General features: G+C 33.9%; 1 protein-coding gene across 3 annotated transcripts in view; it reads right to left on the reverse strand.

Annotated features, from left to right (window-relative positions):
* Nucleotides 1-13,001, reverse strand: part of LOC150099769 (protein BCCIP homolog) — a 100,371-nt gene that overhangs the window by 6,801 nt on the left and 80,569 nt on the right. For all 3 annotated transcript variants that reach the window (XM_090403323.1, XM_090403324.1, XM_090403325.1), the window contains exons 6-7: nt 12,462-12,649; nt 2,041-2,197 (exon numbers count right to left, since the gene is read on the reverse strand). In XM_090403323.1, the coding sequence (XP_090259449.1) occupies nt 2,041-2,197; nt 12,462-12,649 (345 nt within the window). The remainder of the gene's footprint in view (nt 1-2,040; nt 2,198-12,461; nt 12,650-13,001) is intronic.

The raw sequence follows: 13,001 nt of genomic DNA on the forward strand, positions 1-13,001 counted from the left end.
CAGTTTTGATAGCATTTTGTTTTGTTCCTCATTCTTATGGAGCAATGCACCAAAAAAACTTGAAAAATTTGTGTTGCTGTCCATAGAGGGTACTAATAATAGATAACCTCTATCTCACAATTCACTCCAACTGCTGAAACACACCTACTACATTGCTGTCGATACAAATTTGAATTTATTATTATTATCTGAGACACCTCCAGGGAGGCTATCATACCTTCCCTCAAATTCATTCACACTAGATGCACTCACTACCCCTAAGGACAAATTATTCACTCACTGCTCTTTGGGAGAAAAACCTAGCTCTTACCCTTTTCTTGACTGTGAACAAACTTACCTTCCATATAACGAAAAATTTCAGCAGTTGATATCCTATAACACCCATTTATATCACCCCTCTTTCTCCTGTTAACCAGAGGCTGTAGTCCACATATTTGCAATCTGTCCTCATAATCCAGATATAATCTTTGTAACTCTTCTTTGCACCCTTTCCATAGCTTCTTTATCCCCTTGGAACGCAGGAGACCAAATCTGCGCACAATATTCTAGGTGTGGTCTTATCAAAGCCTTATAAAGAGGTAAAATTACTTCCTTATATGTTAGGGTTTGCTTCAACATCACAATTATCCTCTGAGTTGTATTTGCAACTTTTGCTATGTGACCTTTGAACTTCAAATTCCTATCCAGCATAAGCCAAGATCCCTTGCCTCCTCCTCAGTTTCTTGTAGCATAACTCCTGCTAATATAATATGCCGCTTGAACTCTAATCATGCCAAAGTGCCTAACTTTCCACTTACTAACATTAAACTGACAGCCATTTTCGTTTGCCTAAATTTCCAGTAGCATCCCTGATTGCCCTGCCTATCTTTGCAGCATCGGCAAACAATTGCACATCTGATGTTAGATCCTGCATGATGTCATTAATGTATAGATTGAACAATAATGGCCCAAGGACTGAACCCTGAGGTACACCACTGGTCACATTAAATCTGGCAGATTCACACCCACTATACCACTTTTTTGATATCTGTCTGTTAAGAAGAGTGCTGAAGCCCTACTTCACTGCCTGAACTTGAATCAGAATGACTGCCTATTATCAAAAATATGGGAAAGTCTGATTAGAATAACTCATCATTAATTATGTGTGTCAGGCCATTGTTTGCATTCTACCTTGTATCAACTTTTTTGCTACTGAAGATACATATATTTCAGTCTGAAATATATGGGCTTATAATAAATTGTTACCTTCACCTTGTGTAAAAATATATGAATTATTTACACATACATGTAATTCATATTATTTTCAAGCCAACTAGGTGATGATTTCATGCTGAGTAATGAAATTACATTTTCAAAAAATTCTGTACCAAGTACATTATGTGTCTTGCTGCACATTTACAAATTTTTGGGTCAGGCCATTAAATATTAATATGTAATATATATATATATATATATATACACACACATATATTACATAAATTTCCCCTTGCATGTGTGAACCAATAATTCTTTTCATGATGAAAATTTCTGGATAATGCAGGTAAAGACTTTTTTTTCAATGTCAATATAAAGGTGGACAAATCAAATGAATGGTGTCATAGTTTAGACACTTTCAGTCTGTTATCGAAAGCTTTATGAAAATAAGAAAGAAGTCATCACCATTCAGTTATCCCTTGATAATTTCACATGAATGACCAAATTCAACAGGTTTTTTTTGTTTCTATTTTTTCATTGTATTTATACTGTATTATATTACTTTCATTAACATTTACACACTGACATCTAATTTGAGGGTGCATCCTGTGAATGAAACAGAAATAATTTTAAAACATGCTAATGCACTACTACATACATGTGCTCTAAACAATAGGATAAAGTTAACTGGTGAGGGAGTTAAATCAGGCATATTACAGGTAGTCAGGGACTACCTCTATATATAATCAAAGGCAACTTAATTTTAATTAAAACTATATGCAGTTCAGCAATTAAAGTTATATATATGTAATGTGTATATATATATATATTACATGCAAACATTACTTCAATAAAAAGTTCCTCTTCTGCATTGACAAATATTAAAGGCTCGACAAGATCAGCAAACTTCTTTGTTTCTCCAGCTGGTTTAAAAATCTTACTAATTAGCACATAATGTGTGAAATTAAATTCCTTTTTGTCTTTTGCACATAAGAGGTCTTTGCTATGGAGATAAAAATTATTTTTTTTTTGCAATTTTCATGTCATGTATTATATATAGCAAATATATAAAACATGATCTAGTTTACTGAAAACAAGCTGTGAACAAGCATATTATTTAATAAATAAGTAGTCAAAATTAATCTAAATTATATAACTTAAATAATAAGCAACTCATTTTTGTGCTAAATACAAAAATTAAAGGCTACCTAAGATTACCATTTGGTATCATAGTCCAGACATATTTAATTCTTTTTTTCCCCCTTTTCATGTAACATTATTAGTACCCTGGATGGACTAAGATTCCCCTGCCCATATGGAAACAGCTCTAGAGACCAAATATTGACTACCTCCTATACCAGTCTCACATTAGGCAATGAAATTCATCTCCACCTACAGATATTCTTCACAAGCATCCATGGTAGAACTCAAACTAGAAGCGTGTTTGGCTGGAGAGCAACAACTCAACCAAAACTCCAGCCATCACACTATCCAGCAAATATGGAATTATAAAAAATTAGCTAAAGGAATTATATATATAAAGCAAATGAGGATGAACATAAAACTGGCAGCATGGATAAGACACTAGCTAATGAGCAAACATCAAAGAGCAGTATGTGATCTGACTTGGCTGGGGGATAGAGGAGATGAATAAGAAGGCAGATGAGCCAATACTTAGACTGCTGCTGTTTCATTCACATGTTAATAATTAGAAATGATTTGAAGAGAATTATCTCCCCTCACCTTTAATTATCTTTGCTTCCTGTTGTCATCACATCATTTCTATCACCACCTCCTGCTCTAACTATTTGCTGATTATGCCCAGAGAAGAGCAACAGTTAATGAAGGCGATGTCACAGATCATGCACAGTGATTTAAACTGACATGGAAAAAGTAGAATTTAGTTCAGCAAGACTTGGATAACATGTATATTTGGGTCTACATCAACATGAGAATTACCAATGGAAAAGCAGAACTACAAAGAGAAAAAAAAAAGTATTATGCTAACATAGCTAAAACTGGACTGTATGAAATTGATAATGAATTTTTTTTATATATGTAGTTCCCACTCATTAAAGTTTTAACATAAGCTTATAGTACATTTGTACTGTGGGTGGGTAAGGATTATTTTTTTTAAAATTTTTTATTGATTATATATATATATATATATATATATATATATATACTGTGTGGGGGGGGGTCTATGCCCCTGGCACCTACGGTGCCCAACCCTCCCGTGTTCCGGACTGGTAGGCCGGTTCTCCTTGAATTCTGATCACTCGAAAGGGAGGTTCTGGTGCCTAGGATAGCCCAAGTGTCAAGTCTTCAAAATCGCCCAAACTCCCGAGTTCTGGACTGATAGACAGATTCTCCTTGAATTCTGATGACTTGAAAGGTCCCCCCCCGTAGGCGCAGGGGGGGGGGGCTTTTCTGAAACGAAAATGTATTTCGGTAGAAGAAAAGATGGCAATTCTGCGACATGTAAATTGGCATGCCAGAACACGTGTGCATTTAGCAAAAGATCTTGGACTCTGAGTCCACTTTGAACGCGATAGTAAAACACAGGTCAAGCATTGAACAGCAATCTGGCGCTATGTCAAAAAAAAAAAAAAAAAAACGAAAAGCAAAAACAAAGATTTTTTTAAATAGATAAATGTAAGTAATTGTAAATTCATTTATTTTCAGTTATTAAATTTTGTAATCTAGTATGTAGACACATACTAGCAGTAAGTCATCTTTTAGCCTTTTTTAATGTTTTTTTTTTACATTTTCTGTCATTTACATTTTTTTCCATCAGTTCCCTGAAAAGTGTAAAAAAAGGGGTTTTACTGTATATATATTTTGTATTTTTATCCATTTTTCACCTGATCCAGAAACCCTACTCTAGAGACCAAACACAGCACTTTTTCAAGTCACTTAAGGCCTCTGAATAAGTGGGGATGCAGTCTCAGACTGGGCAATTAAATTCATCCACCACCTAGAGACAATCACAAACATTCATGCCCAAGGTGGAATTCAAACCCACAGTTGGTTGGAAAGTGGATACACTAACCACTCAGCCAACCAGGCTGATTTGTTATCTGGACACCTCAGATAAGATGACAAAAACACCTAAGAAACAAACTACTATGTTATATTTAAACTTTGCATATGAAACTGGCAATCTTTACTATTGGAAGCTTGGTCATGTTGACCAAACCCTGAAAGGACACAGAGAATAAAATGAAAATAAAAATTATCTCACATATAAGAGACAATATAGAATTTCAGATCTCTTAAAATTAGCATAAACTCTGAAACAAACATCACAATCTGCTGAAGTATTTTACTGATATTAAATTATCCAACTTTTAATCTTAAATTATCAGTTGCCTGGGCACCTACTAAGACATTACCTTTGCTTACAGCTACTGTGTTTTTATTTTATTATTTTTTTTTTTTATGTGATTCCCACCCACAAAAGATTATTTGCAAACTATAGTACATTCGTAGGCTATGGATGTATATTTTTTTTTTTTTTTTTGTATTTTTTAAAATTTATTTTTATAGTGTGAAAACCCTGCCTCTAGAGACCAAACATGGAATTTTTCAAGCCAATTCAGGTCTCCAATAAGCAGGTCAGTGGTCTCATACTGGGCAATGAAATTCATCGCCCACCGGAAGACAATCACAAACCTTGTGTCGGCATTTGTGTGTGTCCAAGTAGTGCTTTATCCTAGCTACTACATGATTGCATGTTTACAAATGTTCCACTGAAAAGACACACGTTTTACTGTTCCGTTATATTCAATTTCTATTATTGTTCTTCAGCCCAATGTAGTGATGCTTTATGAGACAAAGCAAAATACAGGTAACCCTCATATAATGCAGATGTTAGGTTCCATAGAAATGCCATGTTATATAAATCGCGTTATGCAAGACTCAGATCACAGAAAAATAGGGTTATGGTCCGAAATCGTTTTTTTTTTTTTTTAAATTATATAAACAGTAAATAACATATCCAACAAAAATATATTTTTATTTAATTCAGGTAATTCATGTAAGTTAAGAAAACATAAAAATTAAAAATCGGCTGGTTTAGTTATCAAGAAGTCGGTAGTAATAAAACCTTACTTACCACCATGCAAATTTTTTTTTTTATTAAGTTTTCATAATATTGGAGCTAAACAAATATCCAATTGTCTCGTGAATTTTCCGGAGCGTTCCATTAAGGGATCATTATCTGTAAAATAACTTCCTAACTTTCTTGCCAAGTCCAATCCTTCTGCTAATTTCTTTAACGGATATTCATCAGAATCTTCGGCAGAACTTTCCCCACCATTTGGATGAAGAATCTTGATCGAGTTCTTTTAAATCTTTATAAACTTTGAGAGCTTTTTTGTTCAATAAGATTTCTATTCCAAAGGAATTTTTTATCCAAATCATTAGAGATTTCTCCATTTTTTCCCCACTAGAATATTGCGTACACGAGAATGCGTTTTGCACTTATCGTTGACCCAGCAATAAAATAACACTTTCTTGAATTTTTGCAACAACTCCTGATTTTTCTCCAATCAAGATTTTAATTTTTTTCTTTCCCCCTTTCAATGCAGTTTTAGTGGCCATTACTATAAAAATATTTTTGTACAAAAAAAAAAAAGCATTACATATTAATTATGTAACTCACCAGAAAATAAAGCGCTCAGCTTGAGATTAACAAACTTATGATTTTTAATGCATTTCCTGGCAGAAATCAAAGACAATTTTGAACACTAAACATTTTATATGGTAAATAATTGACGTACATGCATTCTAAAAAGTATTTCCCCTAATATAAATTTGCTACTTATAACATGCACGATGCAGGCAGACACAAATTTAACTTTTAAGTCAGGCAGTGAAAAATATATGAAAAGATAAAGAGTTACTACAATTTGCAGACTGCATTATTCGAGGGTTACCTGTATATTATTATTACGCGACACTGCCAGGGAGTCTCCAAAGACTCATCGAGGGAGGACACCTACTTCATCCACCAACTCCATTTACCGCCCGCTACCACTTCTGGTATTTCCACTGACAATCACAAACATCCATGCCCACAGCAGGATTCAAACCTGCAGCTTTTTTGGCTGGAGAGCAGATATGCTAACCGCTCGGCCAACCAGGCAGACTATTATATTTGACAAGAAATTATATTCCATTTTAATCCTTTATATATATAAGAAAAAGTTTGTGAGTGAAATTTTCACAACCAGTATACTTTTATATAGAGATTGTCGACTGCCATCAACTGCCTTTGTATCCCATAAACTGTTAATGTTATTAATGAACTAGCATTTTACTGTACCATATATGTATTATGTAAATTTGGAGATCCCACAGCATTTCTTTATGCAATAAAATAGGCATGATATAGAATTCAGATACTAGAAATCCTGCTTTACAAGAGATCTTTGGATTTCTTGTAAAGCAGAAGCAAGATAGAATGAAATATGTTCTATGCAGTGCTAGAGCATAAGAGAGAATGCATTTGCAAAATCACATTAGTACATGTGGATATATATTACATAGGAATGGCAGTAAGTTGAATACAGACAAGATGTTTGCCTGTATTATTAAAGGTAGCTATATGAAAACTTTATAGCAAAATGTTACCTATGAAGAGGCTATATGCATCTATACTGTGCAAGCAACACTTACATTGTTACTCTCATCAATATGTTGTCTGGTATTATAAGAATGACAGGTAGAATCATCTTCATAACTTCTATGTCCTCATTTGGTTGGTTGGATTATTGTGTCTTATGTCTTGAAACTGAGATTTTAGGAATGACTGAAGTTAGATGGCCAAGATCAGGCAAAACTCACTTAGTGACATGACAATGTACCACTCTGGAAGTAGTGAAAACAACCATCAAAAAGAGTTGGAATAATATTAAAAAAAGATGCCAATAAGTCACTGTTGAGCTTCATCCCCTATTCAGATAGGATGATGTTATTAAAACTGAAAGATCAACCGCTAGACATTAATCTGATGAGTTTATGTCCCTACTGCTGACATGAATGATAACGAGATCGAAGAATTAACATAAAATTCTCTGATCTTTTAACTTCAAAGAAGTTGAAAAAACATGATATTAACATCATGGGGAATTCAATGCTAAAGTTGGGAAAGGTAGAAGTGGAGATATATAGATGGCAAACATGGACTGGGAGCAAGAAATGAGAGAGGAGATAGTCTTATTCCATTCTGCCAAGAAAAGGAGCTAATAATCACAAACACATGGTTTATGCTACCATCCCGAAGGCTATATACTTGGCAATCACCACAGGATAATAATGCAAATATAGTCAGAAACCAAATTGATTACTTGCGAATTAATCAACAATTTTGAAGATCCATAAAGAATACAAGAACCTATCCTAGTGTGGATGTTGTCTCTGATCATAATCTAGTGGTGACAGAGTTAAAACTTAGACTGAAAGCTATACTTAAGAAACATCAACAAAAAAGGTTTGATCAAGGAAAGCTAAAAAACCCAGAGATAAGACAAATTGAGTCAAGATCTGAATCAAGAGATAGCACTTATCAAGCATGATGACATCAATTAAGTGATGAGGAACCAGAAAGGCTCTTTTCAGTTCTCAAATCTTATTCCAAAAATGTAGTGACCAAAACAAGGAAGTATTCATTTGCTTAATTGATTTCGAGAAAGCATTTGACAAAGTCCAATATACTAAAATGATTTCACTATTAAAAAGAATTGGATTAGATGGTAAGGACATCAGGATCATTAAAAAAACTTATATTGGAACCAAAAGGCATTATTCAAGTTGATGACATTATTATCGACTCCATTAACATCAAACAAAGATTAAGGCAAGGATGTGTACTGTCACCTCTTCTTTTTTAACATATACTCAGAAGCAGTGGTGGCTCGAAATCGCAGGGGTGCTGCAACTTTCAAAATATACATACACACTGTAAGTACAGTGTATACGTGTTTGGATAAAATATCAAAATTATGGTAAAAATAAATAAAAAAAAATATTGTTTATTATCGATAAAATTATAGTTTGGTATGTAAGTTTTAAGTAATTCAAAATTACTTAAAAATGAAATATATTCTTCGTATTTTGTTTCATGAAAAAATATTGTTTATTATCGATAAAATTATTTATACAGTTTAGTATAATTCAAAATTACTTAAAAATAAAATCCATTATCATAACCCCAATAATGTTCTAAAATAAAAACTATAACAAATGTTATGTCTTTAATTGTAATGTTCAATTTAAAGAGACTGAGTAAACACGATAAGCACTATGAACACTCCACTATTGGTGCAAACTGCATATAAACAACAGTGGAACTGTGTGACAGACAGTGCCGCATTACACTAATAGCTTGCATCTCACTATGATGTGCATATGCTTGCACGCATAGCAATATGACACTGTGGTAAACATCCAACAGGAGATTGCACTCAAAGAAGATCCAAATATTGAATATTTTCACTGAATGTATCACCGAAGCCATTCTTATTGGTATGAAATTCATGCATAGATGATCTTGCTAAATGTTTTTCTACCATTTCTAACCCACAACCTTCACTGTCCCCACTTTCAATTTTTAAGAGAAAGAGATTGGATGAATCTTATCGAAACTGAAAACCAAATAGGTCCTGATGACATTTCAACAATAGATCTTATTAAATAGCTTTACTAATATAGTAATGTTGTCAACTTCTATTTAACTTCACCATTTCTGCTGGTATTCTATTAGGGCCTAAGGCTTTACCATTTTTTGCCGAGTTCAGCTTGCATTCTACCTCTCATCTTAGAATGCATGGATCTTCCATCTATTCATAAGTATTTTCTGGGTTCTGTCTGTTATCAGTAAAGAGTTCTACATATTTTACCCATTATTGTATTTTGTCACCCTTTTCAGATATTATTTCTCCCTTTTTGTTTCGAAGGATGCATAGTTGTTTTTTCTTCAATATACCTGAGGTCTTTTTCAGCTTTTTGTGTAGATGAAACTGTCATGCTTCTGTAGAATTTCTATTTCTTTACATTTTTCATTCATCCTTGCCTTCAATAATTTTCTGAACCTCTTTATATTTTGTTGGACTATGATTTTTATATGATCTGCATTGATCCATGAGAGAAAGAATTCGTCAGTTATCCAATCTTTCTTTTTTACTGTTCTATCAGGACACAAGATACTGGTACATTTCTCTATTAAGACAGATTTTAATTTGTCCCATGATTCATCAACCCTCATGATGTCATCATTCTTGATAAGTGCTACCTCTTGATTCAGATCTTGAAGTTTGTGCTCCAGAATTGATTCCTGTTCTGCTTACCTTTTTATTCTCTGCTATTCCACTGGTATCTTGCAGCCTGGAAATTAGCCCATAATTTCCAGGCTGCAAGAAAGATATTTTGTAATCTTTTGAGAAAGATTACAAATTTGTAATCTTTCTCAAAAAAAAAGATTACAAATCTTTGTCATCTAATTATCATACAATTTCCCTCACTTCAGTACTAAAGTAATAGAGAAAAAACAATTAACACACCCAACTTCTATGTTACCTTAAAGCCTCTCAACTGAATAATGATTGCCAGTATGGATTGCATCTCTGTTGATCAACAGGAAACCTTGTTTATGTCATCCACATTTGGACAAATGCCATGGAAAAGTTTGGTCCCTCCAAATGGTCTATGTTCTGATCTCTACAACTAGGTTGCCAGCTTTTTGTATGGAAGCACATTATTTGTGATGGTGTTCTATAAGTCTGCTTTTTCACCTACTCTCTCTCTCTTTCTGCAAATCTAATCACAAGTTTGATGAGTACAGTACAACTGCACTCCTGTCTCATTTGACAAGCCTTGAACTACACAAATCACCAAAACTTTCTCAATGTACTTTCCATTCTTGAATGGGATTCTGATAATCTTGTTAATTTCAGCATTACTAAAAATGCAACGCTGTTTTATTTCTTATAAACAAAAAGAACCATTTTCTTCCAGCTGACAACAACCAAATCTCTATGTAAGATGAAATTTCTCTTCTTGGAATTACTCTAACCTCGAATCTCTCTCCATGAAAATATTGTCCCTTCAGTATCCAAAAAATTACTTTTCTCTTTTGCTCAATGTACCATTTTACTTCTGAATGCCTATTAACTCTACACAAATCACAAATCCATCCAACCACTGAATGCTGTTCTCGTATTTGTGGTGTTACCTAAGAGTTCCTAAAAATAATTGACCCAATACAAAAGAAAGCATTAGGTGGATTACTGACCCATCTTTCACCAATTCTCTCCATTTCTTTATCACAGTTATTCACTTTTTGCTGCTTGCATTTTGTATAAATATTTCCACGAACAAGTAATGGGATATCAGCTACAATTTTGCAAGAATGTGCAAGGGAACTGGCAATGCCTCTGACTAGACTCTTTAATTTAAGTCTCACCTCTGGTAGAGTTCCAAGGGAAGAAAGAGGGCAAAATAATTCCTGTGCATAAGGGAGGTTCTAAGACTGCATTAACAAATTATAGATCAATGAGTATCTCAGATGTCGTGATACAAGTACTAGAAAAATTGTTTTCTAATACAATTTTCAGTCATACATTAGATTTACTAACCTGAGTAGGATAAAGGAAATGGCTACACGACGATTTTTCAGAAGCATTTGACAGAATACTGCATGGAACTCCATTACACAAATCAGAACAATTGGGGATGGACATGACACTGGTTAAGTGGATAAGAGAGTGACTGCTGGAAAAAAAAAAGAAAAAAAAAGAAGTGGTATATGGAGGGGCAAAATCAAGGCGAAAACAGGTGTCTAATGGTGTGCTGCAAGGTTCAGTGGTGGGGCTACTGCTGTTTAATTTGTACATAAATGATATAGGAAATAACCTGCAAGGAAATATTCAGTTGTTTGCTGATGATGCGAAATCAGGTAAAGTAATAGAAAATCAAAGCAATATGGAGAGCTTGCAGGACAATTTAAATAGGCTGTCAGTATGGGCAAAAGATAATGGGTGTCAATTTAATGGGGAGAAATGTAAAGTTATGCATTTTGGGAAAAATAAGTTACAAGCTGTGTATCACATTGATGGCACTGTACTCCAGGAAATAGATGAAGCTAGACAGAGAGTTAAAGTTTAGAGGACATGTTGCTAAGATAGCACATAAGATTTATTGGCTATTGAAGAACACATTAGCATGTAGAAATAAGGAAGTTGTTATTCCTCTTTATAAGGTCTCTTTATATGCCCACATCTGCATTACTGTACTCAAGTCCTGGTCCCTTGGATTTCTTGGGGATGAGGAAGCGGTGGAGATAATTCAGAGGCGAGTGACCAAAATGGTGAGTGGTGTGTGGAATGTTCCCTATGAAGATAGATTGAGGATGTGTGGATTGCAGAAGTTGGTTGATAGGAGAAAAAGAGGAGATATGATAGAAACCTTTAAGTTGCTTAAAAGGTTTAATAGGATTGATGCAGGGGAAATGCTTCAGTACTTGGCGAGGGACCAGAACAAGGGTGTGGTTAGTAGAGGTGTGAGTGGACTAGATTTTTTGCTTGGAGAGTTGTGAATGAGTGTAATGGGTTGCCAGAGTCAGTTGTGAGTGCTTTGTCTGTTAATGGGTTCAAGGAGAGGTATGATAGGTTAAGACTAATACAGAAACATCTATTTATTACCTCCTCACAGTTCAAACTTGCAAAACAAATTTTTCTTTCTCTTCATTCATTCCTTCTACTGATATCTTTTGGTAGGGTCTTTCTTCTTGTATTTCATAAAGAGTACAATCTACAGGTCTTAAGATCTAGTAAGTTCCCTCTTTCTCAGGAACAGTAATGTACTGTGGATGAGCAGAAAGGTGACTGCCCTGTATGTTACCAAGTGCATGGACACAAGGGTTGAACTATAGGTTGAACAACCTGCAACGAATGGGAGCACTATGAATTATAATAGAAATTAAGTTAGTACTTAGTTCAGATATTAAATTACATAATCATTCATCTACTACTTGGATGAAACACAAACAACTGCCACTTGAGCATGGCTAGCAATCATGCCTTCATAATTTCTCAATATTTGTGACATGAAAATTAATTTTTTAAAAAATGTTACATCATTATTTAAAGAAAATGTTTCTTACATTCCAATGATAACAAAATGTTTATGTAATGAACATCATATACTTAATGTTATTCAAATGGCAACTAATTTTAAAAACTTAAGTATTGCGCTTTTTAAATTACCTTAAGCTTTCATATAAAGGTAGCGAGATCTGTGGAGGAAGGTTCATCACACGCTCACAAAGAATAAGCCCAATGTTATTTTCGGAATCATTAAGAGCAGAACAAAACTTCCTTTGCATATCTTGTAAACAACCATTTGTACTCCAAGTAAGCAAAATAGTACGGATCTGTTTCAGACATTCTATATCCTGGAAAATTTTTTATTATTTTTTTTTTTTATAAAACAATTATAAAATTACAATTATTACAGCACTATTTATATACTATAAAGTCTTATATCTGCAACCATCTATAACCTGAATTGAAAGTATCTAGCTCCAGTTAGTCATGAAAGCAGAATGATTATGGTTGTTAGTATTTTTTGTTCGGAGCTGGTGGCTGTTTAAAAATCAGACTGCATCTCATTTTTTTAACATGATTTTTATTTTCAAATGTTGGAGAAAACTATATTTTCAATTTAAAAATACACTAGTTGAGCATGTAATTAAAATTCACGTAGTTGTGTCATATTTCAGGTTGCACATTAATTTCGTTGGCTGG

Source organism: Typopeltis vanoorti, chromosome 14, assembly GCF_054136105.1.
Source record: "Typopeltis vanoorti isolate ZY-2024b chromosome 14, IOZ_Tvanoo_1.0, whole genome shotgun sequence".
In the NCBI taxonomy this organism is placed as follows: domain Eukaryota; kingdom Metazoa; phylum Arthropoda; class Arachnida; order Uropygi; family Thelyphonidae; genus Typopeltis; species Typopeltis vanoorti.